This window comes from Vigna umbellata, chromosome 6 (assembly GCF_029865625.1).
Source record: "Vigna umbellata cultivar VRB3 chromosome 6, Vumbellata_1.0, whole genome shotgun sequence".
Taxonomy (NCBI): Eukaryota; Viridiplantae; Streptophyta; class Magnoliopsida; order Fabales; family Fabaceae; genus Vigna; species Vigna umbellata.
Genome location: NC_142170.1, coordinates 38304332 through 38328768, shown reverse-complemented (window position 1 = coordinate 38328768; position 24437 = coordinate 38304332). Strand labels below are relative to the sequence as shown.

Here is a 24437-nt window from a genome sequence, read left to right as displayed (position 1 = left end):
CCATTCGCCTTACCAATACCGTTCGGCCATTAACAATATTGTTCGGCATTATCATACGGTAAGGGACAAATTGATTTAGTGTCAGAAAAAAAATGACGTGGCACTCCACCGTTAGCCAAGCTCAGCTTCTTTTTAACGTTGTTGGTTTTTGAGAACGAAAAATTATAGTTTCGTAAAGGTGAAGGACCAAAAAGTACCTTACTTTGAAAGAGGGACTAAAAACAAAATCGCTTGATAGTTTAGGGACTAAAAATATTTAATCCTTTATTTTTTTTTGTCATATGTGACCACTTTTTGATTAATTTGTTGAAGATTATACAGAATATTGTCACCATGTTATTAAATTTATGATGGTAGATTTATTTGTGTACATGTTAACAAATTTTACACAAAATGTTTTCACGAATCGGTAGAACCTCACTTTAATTACCAAAGTGAGAATGATGGAGTTTGTTACGAACCTAGCCATGGATTGAAGATGAATGAATGCATATCACATTAGTGAAGATTATGAAAGGAAGTTACCGAGTTCTTGCAATAAGCTAAAAAATTGCAATACCTATATATGAATACAATATATTGTCCTTGTGTTCGTTGTTTGAATAAGATACATTAAGATTTGGTGGGAATATGTGATCTCTTATTCGTCTTCTATACAATAAAGTGTTATTCAATTTGGATTTGGCATGGAGAAATATTAAACAATCCTATTATGTTACGAACAATAGAATATGTTGAAGAACAAATGAATGATCATTTAGAGGACATGGTATGTGATGTTGGTGAACCAATTATTGGAATAACTCATTTGAATGATTATTTAAAGTTTGATAGATAACAACTATTTATCCATGATGTGATAAGTTTTGTGGTGATAAGTTTTGTGGTGATAAGTTTTTTTTTTTGTGTTTCAGATGTGATCATGTTGTGATGGGGTAAGGTTAATTTTTGGTTGGTAGATATATTACTATGGATACGAATGTGATGAAATTTGTAATGCGTTCAATGGTTAAAGTTTATGTGATTGAGGGGAATTGTACATAGGGAATATGATATGTGCACAAGAAGAATTTTTTTTGGAGGTATATGATTATTGTATGATGTATGATTACTGTAGATATTTTGAATGTAAGATATACCTATTATTGTGTAGAATTTTATTGGTAACGAACATGGTTTTGGCATTCATGGTTGTAGTGATATAAGTATTCAGTTGTTTAATTTGTGGGTTTATGTATGGTAATGTGCATAGTGAAATAATGCTACTTGTGCTTGATGTCTTTATTATTTTATTTCAAATTATACAACTTGCGTGAGAAAGACTAAAGGATATATTCAATCCCCTTTTCTAGAGTCATTTTCACTAAGAAGAGATACTTCTAGAAAATAACATGTTACCTAATTGTAACAACTGAGGTGAATTTTTTTTATGTCCTATGGATTTGAAGTAGAAAATGATACATACATGTCTTAATAGTTGTGTCATGTACAAAGATGAGTGTACTACATTAAGGATGTGTCAAATATGTGAGTTATCACTACTAAGGTGTTGATGGAAGTAGTGTTGATGAAGAAACACATGACCCCTACTAAGGTGTTGTGGTACTATTTTATAGTACCTAGTTTAAAATGATTGTTTGTCATTTGTCATTAAAGGAGATACAAAGGGAAATTTGCAAAAATCTATGAATTTTTGTAAAGGAAAGTTTCCTAGAGAGATAGTAGCTCAGGCAAAAGTGAAAATCAACTCAATTATGGCATCCTTTTTCATTGCTTGACCTTTTAAACAATAAAATAATTAAATAATCGAGTTTTGCTTGTATCTTCTACACCTCTTAAGTGGAACGCATAATCTACTCTTCCTTTTCCTTGTTTACCATATCTGACATATAGGGTTGTCAAAATATACATATAATGAAGCATATGTATCTGTCCAAATATCATATTTATCAACGAATAATAGCAATTGTTATCTCACATTCAAAGTGAATAATATTCTTTCAGACATATAGTAGTACTTGTAGAGATTGGTGGTCGTAAACTTTTCAATTTTCCATATCATTTATTTTATTTTAAATCATCTATCTTGCCAGAAGTAATGTCTCAGACATTTCGTTGAGAGAACACGCATCCAAATTCCTTAAAGAAGAATCTGTCATGGTCAAGTTATTTCTTCCCGTGTAAAATCCAGGTTGAGTTGGCTCAGGCAATAACTTTTCACCGTTCAACATTAAAACTACCGAAGACATATTTGGCCTATCCTCTGGTCTATGTTGTACGCACAACAAACCAATATGAATATATCTTAATATTTGAGATGGATCAACTGCATTGTCCATTGATTCATCCATTAGTTCCATTGGCCTTTTCTCAATCCATAATCTCCATGCCTATAAAAAATCATTAAAAAATAATTTTAAATTTAACTCAATCCTTAGTTCAGTAAGACTTATTGTTACAAAAAGATTTTAGCTCATTGTTATTAAGTTTTTAACTTACATGTCCAAGAAGATTTAGCTCATTGTGTGGGTCACGAAATCCTCTATTCTTCCTCCCACTGATTATCTCCAATACAATTACGCCAAAACTAAATACGTCTGATTTGACTGAAAATGATCCATGTACAGCATATTCGGGAGGCATATAACCACTGCGAAAAAAAGCATTACTCAGACATGAGCATTTAGAACTGTTTGCAAAAGGGGAAAGAAATAAACAAGTATAGAAAAACTTACTATGTTCCCATCACTTTATTTGTGTTTGCTTCATCTTGATCTAGGTTAAATATCCTAGCCATACCAAAATCTGATATTTTTGGTTTCATATTGCTGTCAAGAAGAACATTACTAGTCTTGAGATCCCTATGAATGATTTTCAGTCTAGAATCTTGATGAAGATAGAGGAGTCCTCTAGCAATTCCATCAATGATTTCAAATCTCTTAGCCCAACCTATTGAGGTACTTCTTATTGAATCTGAAAATTCACTACCATGTTAGCATAACAGTCTGACGGAAAATATCACAAAAATTGGAATAATTAGATCATAACAAAAGCCCCACCAAAAATAAAGTAATCCAAGCTTCTATTTGGCATGAATTCATAAATTAGCAGCTTTTCCTCTTGCTCAAAAGAACAACCAAGAAGCTTTACCAGATTGCGGTGTTGAAGTTTTGCAATCAACATTACTTCGTTCTTAAACTCGTCCAAACCTTGTCCTGAAGTTTTGGAAAGCCTCTTAACTGCAATTTCTTGCCCATCTGATAATATGCCCTGACAATAATTTTTAAAAGTTATTTCTATGCGAAGATGAATGGTAACTAAAATTTAATTCATACCTTGTACACTGGTCCAAATCCCCCTTGTCCCAATTTATTACTCTCAGAAAAGTTATTTGTGGCATCGGAGATGTATAAAAAATCGAATATTGGTAAATCAATGTCATCGTTCTTATTCTTCTCCTTCCAGTACTCTGTTTCTGCCACTAAAAAAATTATCAGATCTTATGCAAAACAAAGATATAATAGAGAAGAATTTTCCGTAAAGTGTAACAAAATTCAACGCATAGAAACGAAGATTAATTGTTATTTGTTGAGGTAAATTTAAATTTTAAGAATTTATTAATAATTTTGTTTAAATCTTATTTTATTATTTTGGGTTTAATAAAATTTAGTTTATTTTTGATTGAGATAAAATAAAGATAAATAGTTTTAATTTTTCATTTATTTAGAAGCGTTTTGTTATATGTATTTGGTCCACTTATTTAAAGGTTGTTAATTTTCAAACAAACCATAGTAAATTGAAGAATCCAGTCATTTGTTTGGATTTTTTTTTAACATTATTTACATTCCGTCATTGTTCGGTTTAAAGTAAAATATAACAAAAATTACATTGGCAATATTTAATCATAATGACTTCACCTGACTGCTTGAGTTTATTCCTCCTAAGGCAAAATATGAACCCAAATACTACAATGGCGATGATGAATATAGTGCAGCCAAGTATAATTCCTCCTATCTTCCTGTTTAAGGCGTGATCTGAAAGATTAAGAACATAATCAACTAATAATCAACAGACACACAATTTCACATTGGACCATTTACATCACATATAAACAGAAACAGAGATATATAGAAATTCTTGTACAACTTAACCTTGGGAACACATCTTCTGGTTTATAAGGGATATGCAACTTTCCAAATTGAAAGAAAATAAAAACTTGAAAAGAAAATAATATAAGTATCCCAATTTAAGTTATATATATATATATATATATATATATATATATATATATATATATATCTATTTTATTTTTTGTTTTATTTCATGTATATTTTTTTTTCTTTTCTTATAAAAATAATTTCAAAAACATCCTACTTAACTTCGATTATTTTTCTACACCCTCAAATACATTTTTCTTTTCTTTCTCCATTATTTTCTTTCATTCTTAATATTGAGCTTAACATTTGTAACTACAAGGATGACAAGAGATAGGTGGGTGTGGTCCCTCTCTAATAATATGGATATAATAACATCGTACTGGTAGTACCCATTGATGTTTAAAATATTAGTTATGTTTATATTGTTAGAGTTATATAAACATCAAGTATTTAATATAAAGATTATATATATTTTTTATTCAATTTCAGAAATCATAAGAGAAATTATAATTGTGTAAGTATTGAATTAAAGTACAAAATAATAAATAAATAAATATCAAATAATGGTAGAAAAGACTAAAAATGTTTAGATGTGTTGATTCAACAAATCAAGGATTTTATTTCTCGAAATACAATCATTTAAATGAAATCAAGCAAAGGGAAAAATTTAATTTAGACATTGAATGAATTATACCAAATAGAACAAAGAATATAAGTTATGTTCTTCTAAATAAATTAAGGATTTAACTATACTTAAAATTGAGAGTAAAATATTCTTAAGTTGAAACATAAAAAATAATTAAAAATATTTAAAGTGAATAAATTGAGTATTTTATTAATAGAAAACAAAAATGTAACATTATGACACGTGATGACATAAATGAGTTAGATGCATATAAAAAGATATATATAATCCATACACAATGTAAACAATAAAGTCTTGCACATACTTAGGTATACATATATTCATACATCTTCATCCGTGTAATCCATACCCAATTAAAACAATTTTACATACTTACATGCACGTTATTATCCTTAATCCATATCCAATTTAAACAATCAAGTTTTAACCATACTTTTATCCATGCTCAATTAATATAATTAATATGAAAATTCTTCAATGAAAGCGGGATATGTTCATGCGATAATACCTATGCAAAGAGATTTATTTCTCATCTCCATTCATGACTAAGTATTTTTTTTCTTGACTTTTGACAAGTTAACAATTTTTTTAACAATTTTTTCATGATAAATTATGTGTAATTATTTTATTGGTTTATATATTTAAAATTGATTCATCATAAACTATTGCATAATCTATTCAGAGATTGTTGTAAAAAAATTATTAAGAAAACATTTTTCAAAAATAATCACGGTATTTTGCAGTAATTTGGGTTTACTTTAGTATTCGATTTCAGCGCCTGAGTTTCGCAATTGTCGAAACTTGTTCAGCAATGTGAGTCATGAGAATTCCTTTTTTTATAAATAAATAAATAAATACTTTCACGAAATCCACAAATATTTCGTATTCATCATTTGCATATATATATTTCTAAAAAGTTAATAGCATACCCTTTGTATATTTTGTTTTTTTCTTTTCCCCGTATATATATACCTTACCTTCTACCGAGTACGCTTACTGTACCTGCATTCACCTAGCATAACTTTGTATCTATTTCATAATTCATCATAAATGCTTCTTACTTTCTAGCAGGGTAGAACTTAGCATCCATGAAAAGACGATAGAATTAACCAAGAATGAATTGTAAAAAGGTATACATACCTTGAAATTTTGAAGCTGCAATTCGCAGATAAAAATCTTGTCCATCTGCTAGTGTCCTGATGTCAACAATGTCATTAAACCATTGCAAGCAGCCACTTCCGTTGGCACTGATATTCAATTGAGCATATGCAGTACAAGCGCAGTTGCTCAAGCACAATTTCTCGCATTCCTCAAGACTCATTCTCGTATCATACCAAGATGAAGATGTGTCTGGCAATTTCACTCCCTCGTACTTCTTAAAACTATCTCCCTTGTTGCAATCCAGAGGTCTAATTCGATCACAAGTTGAATCCGCAGCTTTGGATTTGAATCCACTCAAACATTCGCAGTGCTGAGGTTCTCCACTCACGTTGCAAATAGCATTAGCACCACACATACCATATCTCTCACACTCATCAAACGAACCAGAGTATACAGTATCCCATTTTTCACCCTCATCTGACCATATTAAACGTATTTGATACCCTTCTGGGAGCAATCTGCTTCTCAGTTTAGTTGAACTATTCAAGAGTTGAATCTCATAGAAGATTTCATCTTCATTCATAACAAAAAGGGATTTCGTTAATGGGTGAGATCCTTGTGCAGGTACTCCTGTGACTCTAACACCATTCCAAGAGCCTGGTCTATAAACTATGTCATCACTCTTCGTGATAACTAGTTGAGGAAGGCCACGAGTATCAACACCAAATGAAAATTCACCTGGAGTAGGATCGTAGAGGGATTTCCAAGATCTCAGAGCTCGGTGATGACCGGTTTTCAAGTTCATTCCAAGCTTCATTCCTGGAAGAAAAGTATCACCAGGGTAATCAAAGCTTTGCCATAAAAAGTTATCATGGCCATCTTTCACAACCATGTTTCCTGATTCCAACAACTCCACGACAACTGGTTTGCTTGGTGTGTTTGATGATGCATTTGAGGACCATATTTGGGCTCCTGCGCCATTTTTTATACTAAGAAACCCTTGATCACTGTCTAGTTCTAAGACTCCAGAGTGGTCTTGAAGTGGTGTTTCTTTGTTGGCCACCCAAACCACTGTTCTGGGGGATATGGTTTTGTACCAAATTCCAAGGTAACGGCTACGGGAATTTCCAGGGCTGAAGAATCCTGCTTCAAAGGTTCCATTTGTTGAGACAAGAGTTACATTCTCATTCATACGATCTCTCAGAGGTTGGGTCGGAGTAATCATGTCCAAAGTGGAGGAAATGGATAACAAAGAGAGGAACAAAAGGCATCCACCAAGGATTTCAAAGCTCTCCATTGATTTTGGTACGGTTTCTATCATAGACAATGTGGTTGGCTAGTTATAAACAACAAAGAGGAAAATAAACATCTCCTAGGACATGGTCAAGAAAATTCAAACAGTGAAGACTGTGTTTATTTGTGGTTAATTTAGTGAGATGCACTATAAAGGAAAGAAGGCTGAATAAATAAATACTTTAATGACTATTTATTTCTCGGGTAGTTGCGGAAATTGATGAGAATCTTAATGCATTAACTCGAACGAGTAATTCTGGATTTAAACCTGTGCTCATAATTCAATATAAAGTTGTCTCTAAATAGATTTGACAAGTACTGAAAAATATTAATAAGCATTAAAAAAATCGATTTTCTTGAGAGAAGCGTTTGATGGAGTTTTAACATGATAAACACACCAAAAGAAATTTTCTTAAGAGTAGTATTTGATGAAGATATTCAGATGCAACTTGAAGTTCGCATATTGACTACCATTTCAAATCTCTTTTAGGTAAAAGTCTCCTTCATTAGTAGCTTTAAATTAATAATATGCAATTCAAGTAGATAAATGAAAATAGAGATTTACACAATAAAGAATTATATTCTTTATGTTTTGATAATTACTTTCCCCGTATAATAAATAGCATGTACGTGTGACCGTCCCCACACCAATGAATACGGTAAAAGGCAAAAAAAATATCTAGCAAATTTAAGGTAAATAAATATAGCGATCATTCCACTCTTGACGATAGGCACTGGGATAGTAGTTTATATATTTTTCTGTCGTTATCATTCTCTAACATATTCTTTATTATATTTTATATTTATTTTCCAATTTTGCTCGTGGTTAAAAAGTTTGTAACTTTAAAAATCGAGATCAAAAGTTTTTGTCTTCGTTCTTCGCGTTGAGAATAAAATTGAAATGCATATTGCTCAACAATATATCTTACTCTGGAGTAGCAAAAGGAGGATTAATTTGAACATTGGATTATATATATTTGTTATTTCCAGAAATCACCAAGCAATCTTCAAGGGGAGTCAATGCTCTTAGGGTGTTGGATTGTTGTTGAACAATCTCGACCGAGCTTACAAAAATTAGAGACAGATCCCCTTGTAGAAAACTCTTTAATACTCAAGGTCAATAAAATAGTATAAATAAGATAGAATGAGTGCATATAATGTTTAGTATTGAATGACTGTGTTTACGTGAACACACACACATATATATATATATATATATATATATATATATATATATATATATATATTTTGATAGAAACATTCGCATGTTAGGGAAGCTAAAGACCTGTATTTGGCTTCAAAAGAAGATTTGGAAACAGTGGTTTGTTTCTTTGATTTCTAGGAGATAAGAGCAGTTCCAAGAAAGACGCAAAAATCAGAAATGAATCTTCTAGTGGTAGCATAATAGCCCAATCAGAATCAGAGTATGCATGAATGCGGAAGGAATTATTAGCAGCATATAATAGATCAGAACCAGGAGCATTCTTTAAGTATCTAATGATCCTCATGGCTTGTTGCATATGAGGTTGACGAGGAGCGGAAACAAACTGGCTAAGTTGTTGGACGACAAAAGCAATGTCAGGCCATGTATTAGTGAGATAGAGAAGTCGTCCAATAAGATGCCGGTAAGAAGAAGGATCTGTGAGAAGGATGCCTTCATCAGCATGAAGTTCGATAGAAGGATCAACAGGGGTGGGAGCAAGTTTACATCCTAACATACCAGCGTTAGAAATCAATTCAAGACAATATTTTCTTTGATTGATGCATATTCCAGTTTGAGATCTAGCAATTTCGAATCCCAGAAAATATTTGAGATCTCCAAGATTTTTAATGTGAAACTTGCTGTGGAGATGATCTTTGACAGTGGTGATTTCAGACAAGTTATTTTCAGAAAGAAGGATATCATCAACATATACTAGGATAATAGTGATAGCAGAGGGAGAATGTTTGATAAATAGAGAGTGGTCGGCAGAGCTTTGTGTATACCAAATAGAAAGTAATTCAGATGTTAGTTTATGATTCCAATTTCTAGTAGCTTGTTTTAAACCATAGAGAGACTTTTGAAGCTTGCAAACAAGATTAGGAGTAGACGAACAAAGATCAAACTTCTTCATGTTTCTTCTACCAATCAAGTTGCAGATGTTTTCACCAAATCTCTTTATCCTTCTCCTTTTACCACTATTACTTCCAAGCTAAACATGCATAATATCCATGTTCATCTTGAGGGAGGGTGATAGAGACATTCACATATCTTTTCTTCTACAGTTTACCGAACGACTACAAGATCTTGCCGAGCGGCTGTACCGAACGGCTGTTGACAACAAGATCTTGCCGAGCGGTTGCACCGAACGGTTGTTGACCACAGTATCATGCCGAGCGGCACTGAACGTCTGCTTACTACCGAACGGATGAACTCTCGGAAGTCGTTCGGTCACCGTGCTTTTGAATTAGTTTTGTTAGTTTTGTTTGTTATGTTTTTCTTTCTCTCTTCCTCTTTGTATAAATACTTTACTTTCGTTGTATTTTGAACTCACTTACTGATATTCATTCACTTTCTATTCTTTCTGGAATTCTCGTTTTCTCCCGTTTATCAAACACTTACACACACACACACACACACACACACACACACACACACATATATATATATGGTTAATTGGCTTATGAGTTTTGATAATAACATAGTGATAATAACCAAAAGATAATAATTGGGTTGAATACATTCCAAGATTGAAAGTATGATGCAAGTGGATTGAAATTGTGCTAAGGTTAATCGTTTTCATTTGACGTTGATCGAGTTAAGGTCAAAACCTATATAGTATGAATTTATTAGTCAATAGACCAAGAGCAAACAAAGAGTTGATCGGTCATTAGGGTGACAAATAAGGACTTTTAGACGTTTGAAAGGTATCCTAGGATAATTTCATTAACTAACCTAAATATGGCTTAGTAGAAATGGATCTTCAATCAACTAAATAAGAGCATTACGGTGTAATTGGACCATAATTAGGCTAGCGGTAAGAAAAAATCTATTATGACTAGTATAAATACAAGGTCCATGTAGGGTAGTTAGGTTATAATGATTACAACATTTAACACAACTTGTACTTGGAACAATACTGACTTAAGTATCAGAGTTCTTTATGCAGGTGCACACCGAGTGTTTGCACGATTAGGAACATAGTGTATAAGAAGAGCTAAAGATTTAAGTTGCTAAAAGACTGAAGCGCATAGGAAGTAGTAATATCCCACCAGTCTTGTACAAACATTTTGGCACTCATCATGGGTCGAATGGACACTTTTCTACTCTTATGGTAATCAGAAGGACCATGATGAACAACATAGTAATGAAAGAGGTAGTGGAGGAACAACAGGTGGATCCCATGACTATGATGCGCGAGATGAGAAGGGAGATGAAAGCGATGAAAAGGAAGATTAAGAAGACATGAAAAGTTTGTGTTGATAGGGTTTGATACTTGGGAGAAGGAAAACTGTCAAAGTTTTCACGTTTAATCCTAGTAACTTCTTAATTATTGGCAAAAATCCGTTCAATCAAATGAAAGTTTCTAACTTTAATCAAAGTAATCTCTCAATTAATATTAAAAAAACTTAAACTCATATATGTTAGGATCGTTGTAGAGTAGAATATTTGCATTTGGACAAAAACTAAGAGGAAGATGAATTAGAAAAAAGAACCCAATTTGAAATTAGGTCAAAATATGAAAAGTCATGTTACAACTGTCTTAATAATTGATTATTGCAAGCAATAATTGATTATTGCTGAGATTTGTTTTTTTAAAATAATTTCTTTCTACAATAATCGATTATCATAAGTCATAATCGATTATCATTGTGTATATTTAAAAAATATTTTTTTCCTTCAAGTGTTTCAGTGCTACTACTTTGTGACTCTCTAGACTTAGTCCAAAATACTTTAACAACTATTACAAGAGTATTCTAAAGACATTAAAACATTACAACAAACAAATACAAGTCTTCCAAATAATTATTGGCTTTTGTTTCATCTTTAAACTTTCTATCATCATCAAAATAAACTTTATGAAGAAGAATGTCCAACATCTTCTTCTTTTTTCAATAATATGATTATTATGTTATGTAGATTTAGCATTATGCTTATTTGCTATAATGTAAAACACATTATTTTTACTTGATTAAAAAACAAATAGATAAAAATAAATCACAACAAGAATTAAAAGAACAAACAAGTTTTTTCATCTTACCTCACAATACAATTAAGAAATTACGACAAAATCAATCCTAGAGGCTTAACACTCTATGAAATGTAGACAACATAAGTATAGAAGAAGAAAGGGTGGAGACTGTGAATATGAAAGAGAGGACAAAACTAGCCTCCCCACCCCAAATGGTTCCTAAGCTCTTTGTTGAGATTGTTGATAGGGAGAGCACTGGTTTAGCTAAACCTTACAATTTCAGAGCTTCTGGTTTTTTATGATGACAACACATTATTAATAACACATGTGTTTATGTGTTACATGTTCATAACTTTCAAGTTTATGATTATTTGAGAACATGTTTGTGTTGATTCTGTCATTGCTGCAATTCACTGTGTTTTACATGAGATCTTATCTGTGAATGCATGACATATATTTGAGAAAAGGAAAACCACATGCACTTTTTTTAAACTTGTAATATGTGACAAAACAACAATTGTAAGTCGACTTCATTATGAAGTAAGTCGATTAAAACTCGTGCCTTTGCACAAACTTTTTCAAAGTGTGCTGTGATAATTTTTGAAGATAAAGTTTTTCAAAACTTTGTTTAACTGTGTTGTATAGTCGATTACATGCAACCTGCATTCGCCTAAGTCTATTACAATTTTGAAATTGTGTTAATGCTTGAATTAAATGTTACAACGACTATATTTTTAAATATGTTGACCAAACATTTATTGTGATTCGACTGCATTAATTATCCATTCAATTAACTGCATGTATTGTTGCTAACTACTTTGACTGAAGTGTTGTATTCGACTGCATTAGTAGCTAAGTCGATTAAAATGCGTCAGAGTTGCGAATTGCTATAAATTGACGCGAATTTGATTTCTGCAAGAACTTTTGTGATTCTAACTATTTGATTGATTTCTTTCAGATTATTGATCTCTTGCAGAAAGTGTGAAAGCTCCAAGAATTCATCAAGAAGACTGTGGTGTTCATCTTTGGTGATTGGTTGACGAGCAAGAATCTGTGTGTTCTTACTGTCTGATCAACCTGCACTTGAGGTGTCTATTTCGTGATCAGTTTCTATCAATCTTGTGAAGATTGGAGTTGCCCTGTTGTGATTACAGGAAGAGAACGTGCGGCGTTCTGGACTTTGAGGATTGTTCAAAGTGTTAAAGACTGTAGGAGAGGGGACATCTTGCTGCTGTTTTTTGTTTGTATATGCCTATATTTTGATTAGAGGGTTATAGAGGTGTTTTATATTTTTGATGTGGATGTCGCTATAAAAGCCTTGTTGTAAAAACCTTGATCATTATAGTGCATTTGCTTCCTGTGGTGGAAGGACACTAGATGTAGGCTTGGCCGAACCAACATAAAAACTCAGCGTTTGATCTTTCTATCCCTACTCTGTTACATTTAGTCGACTTTACATTTTACGCATTAGATTATATTCCGCTGCACTACAAAGTCTTTTTCCTTGAGTTTCAAGAAAGCTTTTAAAGGCATCTACTTTGCGAAAAAGATTTAAAGAAAACATTGTTGTGTTTCAGAAATTCACCCCCCTCTTGGTATTGAAACTAAGCCATTCTATTTTCAACACTCTTTTTTATGAAAAAAAAGATAGAGAAAACTGCAAGGTCCAACTTTTATTGCGCATTCCCTCTTTCTAGCTTAGCCAAACTGCTTCACTTTTTCATGTTTTTCTTGCCTTCTCTCTGCAATGCTTGGCTTGGGATTTTATGATTTTGGTTACTTTGTATTCTTGGATTTATCGTTAAGGATTCATGAAGTTTTAATCAATTTATTTCCTCACTTCAATGAGCTCAACTTAGTTGTAGCTACACTAATATATCTCAGAATATCCAAACAACATTTATGCGACTAAAAAGCTATTTTTAACATATTTTTATATCTTAAGCTCAATAAATCCAATTAAAAGAAATCCTAATTGAAATAATCTTTTAAAGCATAAAAACCAATTAAGAATCCAAGATTAAAGGCTAAATGAGGACATATTGTCAACACTCAATTTTGTCCGGGTTGTAAAAGATTGTTTTTATTGGTTATTTATTATTTTCCTTTTATTTTATTTTACCTTTTTGTTTTATTCTATTTTTATGTATTTAGATCTTTGATTTTTATTCAATTTCTATTTTATTTCTTATCTTTAATTTTGTTTTAATAGAGTTAATTAATCAAAATAATTGAAAAATTGAAAAATAAAATAAAAAATAAAATAAAAAATAAAATAAAATTGAAATAAAAATATAGAAAAAGGAAAATAAAAAACGTGGAGGTGACGGATGGGAGGCGTGTCTGAAGGAGGGGGACCAGGTGGTTAGAAAAGAATATTTTCCAAGATTTTGGGGGGAGGATTTTGTTGGATAAGGGAGAGAAAAAGAAAGAGAGAGGACACACGGGGGACCTTCGTCTGGGGATCATCATCCAGATTCACCATTTTTCACCTGGAGAAAAAGACAGACGCCAGCCAAAGGAGAAGGAAAAAACCCATTGGAGACGCAAGGTTGGCAGTAGCAATCGAGAGGTAAGTAATATCTAACACTCCTTGTTCTACTGAGTTGGTTACTTGTTCATGAACATATCTTCGATTGTTGTTAAATTTGTATATGAATATTGTTGAATGCACTGGATATTTGTATATGTTCGTTATTACCAAACATCATCAATCTTCACCTCCAACACTTGATTTCCAATACCCGTGTTCATCTTCATTCACTACTGCATCTCCCACCCATCATCACGGTCTCGCAAACTTTGTATTTCTCCGTTTACTCAACCAAACCTCATTCCCTCATCCACTCATCAACCATCATCCATATTCGCCCACGGCCACTACCAACGCCTCACGGCCACCGCCTTATTCACCCATTGGAACCTCCATTCCAACTCACGCATAACACCATCATCCTCAACCTGCATTATACAAAGCCACAGCCTAGAACAATGACCAATTTCCAGCACCCAAACACCAGCCCATACTTTACCTTCACTGAGCCAAAACAGGGATTGGCCACTGTGTCGTTCACCGTCGCCTTCAACCACGCAACACCAATCTCCCTTTCCATTCATTCTTGTCCAACCTAGGAAGAGGCACACGCCACCACCTTCAGGCTCACCATCCCGTTGTAGAACACTAGATTAGGATAGTAGTGCTGAGGGGATCGGAGATGAACGTGGAGGAAGACCCTCCCTGAGAATCGCTGTTTCGAAAAGAGAAAGGTGGAGACGGTGGCGTCGTGGCTGGTGGTGGTTCTGGTGGCGCGAGTTGCCGCCGGCAAGGCCAAGGCGTGTTCTGGTTGAGGCGACGGTGGCCGGTTATGGCAGAGGCGACGGTGAGTTCGTGGTGCAGAGCAGGAGACCTTGGGTCTCTAGAGAAGGCGCGAGCTGGAGAGTGGGGAATGGGGATGAACCTCCTGAACCCCTAGAAAATTTTAGGTTAGAAAGCATTCGACTGGGCCAAGCCCAGAAATAAGCGTACGTCCGGGAACCTTGGGCCTTTTTTTTGGTGCGTTCGTTATTTAGCCTCTTATCCAAACGTCCGTTCAGACATTTCTTGTACGGACTGTTTGACAGCCATTTCCCCTACGAACGTCCGTTCGTCATTTTCAATAACGAGCGTTCGTCATTAAGCTTCATTGTCCAAACGTCCGCTTGTCATTTCAACAACGAGCGTTCGTTATAAGGCTTCCTTGTCTAAACGTCCGTTCGTCATTCCAATAACGAACGTTCGTCATTAGGTTTCCCTGTCTAAACGTCCGTTCGTCATTTCAATAATGAGCGTTCGTCATTGAGCTTTCCTGTCTACACGTTCGTTCGTCATTTCAATAACGAACGTTCGTCATTTAAGTTTACCTGTCTAAACGTTCGTCCGTCATCTCCTCAACGAGCGCTCGTCATTCAGCCTACGTCTAAACGTTCGTTCGTCATCACCTCAACCAGCGCTCGTCATTCAGCCTACGTTCGCAACGTTCGTTCGTCCTCTAATCAACGAGCGTTCGTCATTCAGCCTTAGTTACCAACGTCCGTCCTTTATATTCCCCAACGAACGTTCGTTTTATTTCGACGAACGCTCGTCATTCAGTTCCATTTCTTAACGTCCGTTATATCCCCCAACGAACGTTCGTTCTCTTAACAACGAACGCTCGTTATTCTGAATCTGTCCCCAACGTCCGTTCGGCCACTTCCATTTCTTTTGTTTATTTATTCTTTTTTTATTTATTTTATTTTGTTCTATCTATTTATTTTAAACATCTACTTATCCTTAAATATATATGTAATACTACAATATTTTAAAAAAAGAATTTGCAAAAATATTTTAAAGGTTTAAGCGCACGTGTGACCGCTCGCGTCGTCCTTGTGTTAAAAACCTCTTCTTCTTTCTTATAAAAATTATTACAAAAATATTTTAAAGGTTTAAGCGCACGTGTGACCGCTCGCGTCGTCCTTGTGCTAAAAACCTCTTCTTCTTTCTTATAAAAATTATTACAAAAATATTTAAAGGTTTAAGCGCACGTGTGACCGCTCGCGTCGTCCTTGTGCTAAAAACCTTTTCTTCTTCCTTAAATAAATTTACAAAAAATACGTTTTAAAGGTTTAAGCGCACGTGTGACCGCTCGCGTCGTCCTTGTGCTAAAAACCTTTTTCTTCTTTTCTAAAATAAAATTTCAAAAATACGTTTAAAGGTTGAACACTCGTGTGATCGCCCGCATCGTCCTAGTGTTCAATACCTTTCTCTCTTATTTACGTAATATTAAACGAGGGTATGAGTGCTCGTGCGATCGTCCGCATCAGCCTAGCACTCAATACTCTCAAGTCTTCCTAAATAAGTAGATAACGGTATGAGTACTCGTGTGATCGTTCGCATCGTCCTAGTGATTAATATCGTTATTTCTCTTTTAAAAAAAATGACTAAAAATATTTAAATATCATTTTAAAGGTATGAGTACTCGTGCGACCGTCCGCGTCGGCCTAATACTCATTACCTTCTTTTTCTCGAAAATATAAAAAAACATAAAATCTTCAAAAATTAAAAACATCAACACTTTCAAACAAACAAACAATCTTTCCACTAGAACTATGTAACCTTGATTTCTCATTTTGAATGAGAATACGTAGGAGCAAGGTCAATCCTTGTCGGGCCCAAAAAACTAAAAAATATATTTTGTTTATTTAGAATTTTATTTTAGGGGATAATTAAACATTTTTGAAAACCACATCATACTCGTGCATTTAGTTAAAGGTACTGCCTTAGAGCAGGCGTTGTAGGGTGCTAACACCTTCCCTACGCGTAACCGACTCCCGAACCCAGAATCTGGTTCTTGTAGACCATGCCTTATCCTTTTTATGGTTTTTCCGTAGTTTTCCAGAATAAACTATGGTGGCGACTCCAAAATCTCTTTTTTAAAACCCGTTTCTTTTTGGATCGTTGTCCCGTCGCGATTCCGGTTGCGACAGATGGCGACTCCACTAGGGACCCTTTTTAGAGAGTCGAGCCATTTAATTAGATGCGCGAATTCGATGTGGTTTTGCTTTGTGTTTTTCTTTCCCTTTTCTCTATCTATGCTTGATATTTGGAATAACTGCAATAACAGTGGAATATTGAACCCTAAGGTAGACAATATGTTTATATCTGCCTGGGGAATTTTTCTGGTTGTTTTGCAGGTGAGGGTTTGGATGTGCATGATGTTCTCCCTTCACACACACACACTTTCGGCATATCATGAGTGGGGCCCTATACCCGGGTCTGAGCGTAACTTAGAATTAGAGGAGTTGTGTAGCGGTGTCACTCTGGGATGTACTTCCTGTTTGGCTATCGTGAGAACTCCAGCTAGAGTCTGTTCTCTTCATATGTGTTTCCACACCTAGTTGATTACTCGACTGTTGTGGAGATGCTATGAAGGGGGCCATAGCTCTAGTAACCTTTGACCTTTAGGTTCAGGTAACCATCCTTGTGAGATTGCATATACTTGACCTTGAACTCAAAGCAGTGAACCTTTGTTAGGGCACGATGGGAGGAATATGTATTTCTGTAATCCTCACGCTGTTCGTTTTTTTAATAATGATATTACATTTCATACCATGCATGTGATTTGTTTCGTCATGTTGTTTTATTATCATGCATCATATTCATACATCATTTAGTAACATGTTAATTTTAAGGGAAATCACAGGTACCTACTTGACTTCATACGAGATGGATGTTAACACAAGATCCGATGCTACACGGCACACCGACTCTTCCGATTTAAGAAAGAAGTAAGTCTAAGGACCCATGTTGGAAATTTGACCGGGCTGATAAACTTGGGTAAAAGGCTTAAGACTATAAAAAGAGAAACCTTTCAGAGAAGATATGGAAATTTGTTGAATTTAATGGAGGTTGAAGTACAAATACTCGCTATCACAGCCTTGGCACAATATTATGATTCTCCGCTTCGATGTTTCACATTTCAAGACTTTCAGTTGGCGCCAACCATAGAGGAGTTCGAGCATATCTTGGGTTTGCCACTGGAGGGCACCACTCCCTATCAACATTTAGAGCATCATGCCTCTATACCCACCATTGCTGCCATCATGAAATTACATCCCAAGGAGATTGAAGACAGGATGATGATGAGGAATCAATTGCATGGGTTATCACAGGGATATCTAGAGCAGTATTTACATCACCTGGCTGATAAAGAGGATTGGGAAACTTTCATGGATGTATTAGCCCTCACCATATATGGCATTGTCTTGTTTCCCAAAATAGAAGAATTCGTGGATTACACCGCAATAGACGTCTTTGTGGCGAGTAAAACCAGATCAGAGAATCCTGTAACAGCAATTCTTGCGGATGTTTATGGGACCTTGAGTTTTTGCCATGAGAGAAAGGGAAAGAAGATTCTTTGTTGTTTACCGGCGTTGTATACATGGATGACAACGCGCGTGTTTAAGGAAATGGTCGACATTAAGAGTCTATCGGAGACTTTGTCACACCAAGGGCTTAAAGGTAAAGGAGGAAACGTTTGGGCCCGATTCCTTGCCGGCTTGAGCGAAAGAAGTATAAAATGGCGCCTTCCTTGGCTCGGAAATAGACTGGCTATACAACATTGTGGTAGTTTTCCTAATGTGCCTCTCATAGGTGCCCGGTACTGTATCAATTACAACCCCCTTTTGGTGCAAAGACAATTTGGGCATCCTATAAAAGGGGCACCTTCATCAGATTACCTTGCTACCCTATTCATTTATTACGAAGACGGGCATTTCATCGAATTGTTAAGAAAGGTTAAAAGCGCCTGGGAAAATGTTGTTCGAGTAGAGAAGGACTTGAGGGATGGAGTAGTGGATAGCAGGGTTAGTTATCACACCTGGATTCTGGAGAGAGTGAAAGTAGTCAAGTTGCCTTTCAAGCCAATCAAGGATCAAGCAGCTAGTGCTGGACCATCCCAAGCCCCAAAAAGTGAAGAGGTGCAACAATTGAAGGCTGAGATGGAGAAATTGAAGGTGAGAAATGCTAGGTTGGAAAACGAATTACAAAGGGCGCGTAATGATCTTGTGGATATGAGAAATGATAATGAAGAAAAGTCGCGAGCTTATGAAAACATTGTCAAAAGCCAGAAGGCTGAGAGGGATTATACATTTCGAGTGAAACAGGATCTAGTGGCCGCGAGTAAGGAATTATCCATGAGGGTAAATGAGAAGAAGGTGGCTTTAGAAGAGGGAAAGCAGTGGAAGCATCTCTACGAAGAAGCCAAAAGAGATAAGCGAGAAGCCCTGAAGAGACTAAGAGAAGCGCAGGTGCAGGTAGAAAAAGCGGGGCATGAGATGAAAGAGATGGCCATGTCGTTTGAGGCGGATATGAACCGGGAGCGTTGGAAGCTAGCAAAAGCAGAAGAAGAGCATCGAACTCTGATAAAACAAATGGAGGAATATATTGAGGAACAGGAGGAGCGATGGAGGTCGATAGAATTTGAAGAAAGGCATAAGGCCTTGATAAAGCAAATGAAAGAGCACATCGCAGAGCAAGAAATGGCTGTAAAGCACTGGAAGGAAAGCTTCTCTCAGTTGGCTGCTTTGGTAAATGGGGCAATTGAAGACATCCCCAGGATGGTGTCGAATGCTGAAGCTAGTACTCATTTTCGTAATTCACCAGCGGAAATAGAATTGTTTATTAATCATTGTAAATGGTTGGTGGGAGAGATGAAATCTTTCATTGCCCGGGCGCGGGATTGATGTACATCATAATTGTGTTTTGTTCCTTAGACGATGTAATGGATCAAATTTTCTTTAAATGAAAGATAGGGGATGTTTGTTTGGTATCGGCTTGTGTTAATTTTCCATCAGTATTGTCATCGTTATCCTGTGATTTCCACTTATCACTAGCATGCATCATGTTTTCTTTTGTTTTGCATTTTTCATCCTTATCTAATTTAATTTAATAAAAAATAATCATCAGTACAAGTGAGAGAACAACGACAAGTTTTCCACGACATCCGTACAGGACCAGAGCTAACTCGAAGGTCATGGAGAATTGGGAGCAGTCACACGAATCTATTAAGGCTGATGTCAGCCAGTTGAAGGATCAGATGGCCCAGATTTTGGCGGCTCTCGAAGCCCTGAAGACTACGGGAGGGCGACGCCTGTGCAAGTTGAGGGAAGTGCTCAATATTACCCTCCGTTGTTCAATGCTGGGAGCCAATCTGTTTCGTTCCCAATGTATGGATTGCCTCCAGGTTACACCCCACCTGTGGGAGAATACACAGAAGGGGAGCAGACTTCATTCTCTTTCCCTACCACTGCCAACGTGCCACCAATCAGTACTCAGGGACCTGTTGTAATGTCCGCACCTATGGTAAATGAAGGAATGCATGCAAACATGTCTGATGGAATACGTGTAACTCCGGTGCCACCTGTGATTACCGGAGAGGGCTTTTCTACAGGGGCTGCACCACATACCTCGTTTCAGGGGGTAATTAGTAATGTCGACGGAGCAAAGGATAAACTTGAGAGCCTAGAGGCAAGATTGAGGGCTGTTGAGGGGTATGAAAGTTATGGATTCGGAGATGTTGCCAGATTGAGCTTGGTTCCTGACGTCAGAATACCACATAAGTTCAAGGCGCCAGATTTTGAGAAGTATAAGGGAAATACATGCCCAAAGAGCCATCTGACCATGTTTTGCAGAAAGATGGCTGCATATGCTTATGATGATATGCTGCTCATCCATGTTTTTCAAGATAGTTTGGCTGGAGTGGCATTAAACTGGTATACCCATTTGGAGTCGACTCGAATTCGTTGTTGGGCGGACTTGGCTGATGCTTTTGTGAAACAGTATATATACAATACACATGTTGCGCGAAATCGTTTACAGCTGCAAAACATGTCGAAGAAAGACAACAAAACTTTTAAGGAGTATGCTCAGCGGTGGAGGGAATTGGCTGCACAAGTTGAGCCACCGTTGTATGATAGAGAAATGGTGGCAATGTTTGTAAATACGCTCCAACCACCATTTTATGAACATATGGTGGGAAATGTATCTTCAAATTTTGCCGATATCATCGTGATAGGCGAGCGAATAGAGATCGGGTTGAAAAATGGAAAGATTGCATATGGCTCGTCGGTGGGTGCAAATTCCAAAAAACCCAATTTCAACTCAGGGAAAAGAAAAGAGGGAGATGTGCATGCAACATCTGCAACCCCCGTGTGGAGAGGTCAGGCTCCCACTCATAACTATCGACCATACTGGGGTCAACATCCACATGCAGCTAACGCGTCATTCGGTCATCAAATTAGGCCTCAACAACAACCAGGGTACTATCAACCACAATACATTCCGACGAATAATTGGAGGGGAGGGGCAAACGTAGGTTCCAATATGAATGTGGGTCCCAATACTTATCCAAGAAGGAACCAGGAAAGAAATTATGTTAACTTTACCCCAATTCCTACAACTTATACGGAATTATTGCCTCATCTTATCAAACAAGGTCTGGTTGTCGTTTGTCCCCTGAAGCCTTTGCAGCCTCCGTACCCAAGAGGTTATGATGCAGATGCAAAGTGTAGTTATCATGGAGGGGCCGCTGGTCATTCCACTGAGAGGTGTCTGGCTTTCAAGCATAAAGTGCAGACTCTAATTGATTCTGGGTGGTTAAAGTTCCAAGAGGATAAGCCTAGTATCGAGTCCAATCCTTTATCTGGGCATGGAAGCGCTTCGACGAATGCTATTGAAGTGAAAGAACATGAGCTGGTGAGAAATGTGAAAGAAGTCAGGAGCTCTAGGAGGTTTATTTTGGAGGCGTTGCTGAAAGTGGGTATCTTGAAGGGTGATTATGATGAAAGTATGGCATGCGCGCTCCACCCAGATGTTGAGCACTCTATTGAGGAGTGTGTTAAGTTTGAAGAAATTCTACAAGACCTGCTAGATCGTGGTCTGATGCAGGTATGCTACAAGAGGGAGGAGGGAGATGTATTTGCACAAACTGGTGATGAATCCGACATGATTTTACCAGAACCATTGGTGATTCATTTCACTAAGACTACCTCTATCCCACCAACTCAAGGAAGGTCGCCCGTTGTTATCTGTGTACCAGCTCCTTTTCCTTACAAGAACGAAAAAGCCGTCCCATGGAGATATGGGACGCATGCGTCAAGCGAAGCACAAAGCGTTGATCTTGTCGTCAAAAACATATCAGGGATAGGTGGAATGACTAGGAGTGGTCGAATTTTCACATCGCCAGAGTTGGCACGAGAAAGGGTTAATGATAAGGAAGCAACGATGGCCGCGAAGGCAAAAGAATTCTTAAAAGGGAAGGGTGCACAGACAGAGGAGATCCCCGACAAGGAAGAGAGGAGAGAAGTTTCTGAAGAGAAGGCTTGCGAATTTTTAAAATTCATACAACAAAGTGAATATAAGGTGGTGGAACAGTTAAACCGTATGTCTGCTCGTATATCCTTGTTAGACTTGCTCATGCATTCGGCATCACACAGAAAGTTGCTAATGAAGATACTCAGTGAGGCTCACGTGGAGCAAGGTATTTCGTTGAATAAATTCGAGGGTATTGTTGGCAATATTGTTGCTAATAATTATCTCACCTTTACGGATGAAGAGATACCTGCTGAAGGAAGAGGGCATAACAAGGCTCTTCACGTCTCTGTGAAATGCTTGGATCATGTTATAGCGCGTGTTTTAGTGGACAATGGGTCCTCTTTGAATGTTATGCCGAAAGCAACCTTGGAAAAGCTACCTTGCGAAGGAATGCATATGAGGCCGAGTTCAATGATTGTGAGGGCGTTTGATGGTAGTAAAAGAGAAGTGATGGGAGAGGTGGAATTACCAATGCAAGTTGGCCCGTGTGTCTTTCAAATAACATTCCAGGTTGTGGATATCCTGCCAGCTTATAGTTGTCTGTTGGGGCGCCCATGGATCCATTCGGCTGGAGTTGTGCCTTCTACACTACACCAGAAGTTGAAGTATGTGATGGGAGATAAGCTGGTGATAGTATCAGGAGAAGAAGATCTTCTTGTGAGTGGGCCATCATCCACGCGCTACATCGAGGTGGCTGAAGAAGCTCTCGAGACAGCCTTCCAATCGTTGGAGATTGTGGGAAATGCTTCTGTGGAACCGTTTCCAGTAAATCCTCATCTATCATGTGCTTCTATTATGATGGCCAAGATTATGCTGAAAGAGGGCTATATATATGGGGAAGGTTTGGGCAAATATCGGCAGGGGCGAGCATTCCCTCTAGAAATCATTGAAAACAAGAACAGATATGGCTTGGGGTACAAACCTACCAAGGAAGACAGGAAAAGGATGATTGAAGAAAGAAAAGAACGCAGTCTAGCCCGTGCAGAAAGACGAGAGCCCAGAGAGAGCAAAATTCACATTGTTGACATCAAGGAGAGCTTCCGTAGTGTTGGGTGGATCAACACTGGCCAGATAGCAGCTGTGGAGGATGAAGAAAGGCCTCAAAGTTCGAGCTTTGTGTGGGCTTGCTCCCCTGATACTCAACTCAGCAATTGGGAAACACTGGATTTACCTGTGATGCTTAATGTGAACAAAATGTAATAGTTTTAGTTAAGCTTATAGTTTAGATTGGGGCTTTAGAACTGAGGTTTTGCGGATTGATTCTTTTTTACTTTTCACTCAGCGTGATAATAAAGTTGCATTTCATCATCATTTGGCATTTTTCTTTTTTTATCTTGTTTATTTATACTTTTTCATAAATTTAAATGATGCAGATGTGACAATGATTGTTTTGAAAATAACGATATCAATGTTCCTAATTTTGAGCACCCTATCAATAATACGGAAGATGATTTCGAAGATGATGTGGAACCCTCTCCAGAATTATTGAGATTAGTGGAACAAGAATCTAAGGAGATAAAACCCCATCAGGAGGAGATTGAAATACTCAACTTGGGAGAGAAGGATGAGATAAGGGAAGTGAAAATCAGTACTAGTATGAAAACGAAAGTGAGGGAAAGTTTGCGTGCCCTGTTGAAGGAGTTTAAAGATGTGTTCGCGTGGTCTTACAATGACATGCCGGGTCTAGACACCAATATTGTGCAGCATAGGCTCCCACTCAAACCAGAATGCCCTCCAATTAAGCAAAAACTAAGAAGAATGAAGCCGGAAATGTCACTAAAAATTAAAGAGGAGGTCCAAAAGCAATTTGACGCAGGATTTTTGGCTGTGGCAAGATACCCACAATGGGTAGCGAATGTTGTACCAGTGCCTAAGAAGGATGGGAAAGTTCGGATGTGTGTTGACTATCGTGATTTGAATCGTGCAAGTCCGAAGGATAATTTCCCGTTACCACACATCGATACTCTGGTTGATAATACGGCCAAATTTTCGTTATTTTCGTTCATGGATGGATTCTCGGGATATAATCAAATTAAAATGGCACCGGAAGATATGGAAAAAACGACCTTTATCACGTTATGGGGAACATTATGTTATAAGGTGATGTCTTTCGGACTCAAGAATGCTGGAGCAACATACCAAAGGGCAATGGTGACACTCTTTCATGATATGATGCATAA

At 36.7% G+C, this 24437-nt stretch overlaps 2 protein-coding genes across 3 annotated transcripts; one reads left to right on the top strand and one right to left on the bottom strand.

Moving 5' to 3' along the window:
• Positions 1 to 1737: 1737 nt before the first annotated feature.
• LOC148197405 (G-type lectin S-receptor-like serine/threonine-protein kinase At4g27290) lies at positions 1738 to 7337 on the bottom strand. 2 transcript variants are annotated; one of them, XM_088092323.1, is made up of 7 exons: positions 5944 to 7337; positions 3918 to 4034; positions 3336 to 3481; positions 3060 to 3270; positions 2736 to 2973; positions 2500 to 2650; positions 1738 to 2390 (listed from the first exon to the last, which is right to left on the bottom strand). In XM_088092323.1, the coding sequence occupies exons 1-7, from the start codon at positions 7223 to 7225 to the stop codon at positions 2082 to 2084; spliced, it is 2454 nt and encodes an 817-aa protein (XP_087948449.1). In that variant the 5' UTR covers positions 7226 to 7337; the 3' UTR covers positions 1738 to 2081. The 2 variants fall into 2 exon arrangements, with proteins under 2 accessions (XP_087948449.1, XP_087948450.1); XM_088092324.1 differs by having other exon boundaries at positions 3336 to 3475; positions 5944 to 7336.
• Positions 7338 to 20244: 12907 nt separating this feature from the next.
• Positions 20245 to 23457, top strand: LOC148197404 (uncharacterized). The gene is made up of 5 exons (XM_088093682.1): positions 20245 to 20364; positions 21547 to 22263; positions 22306 to 22402; positions 22499 to 22795; positions 22892 to 23457. Exons 1-5 carry the CDS (start codon positions 20245 to 20247, stop codon positions 23455 to 23457), a joined length of 1797 nt encoding a protein of 598 aa, XP_087949808.1.
• The last annotated feature ends 980 nt before the right edge of the window (positions 23458 to 24437 follow it).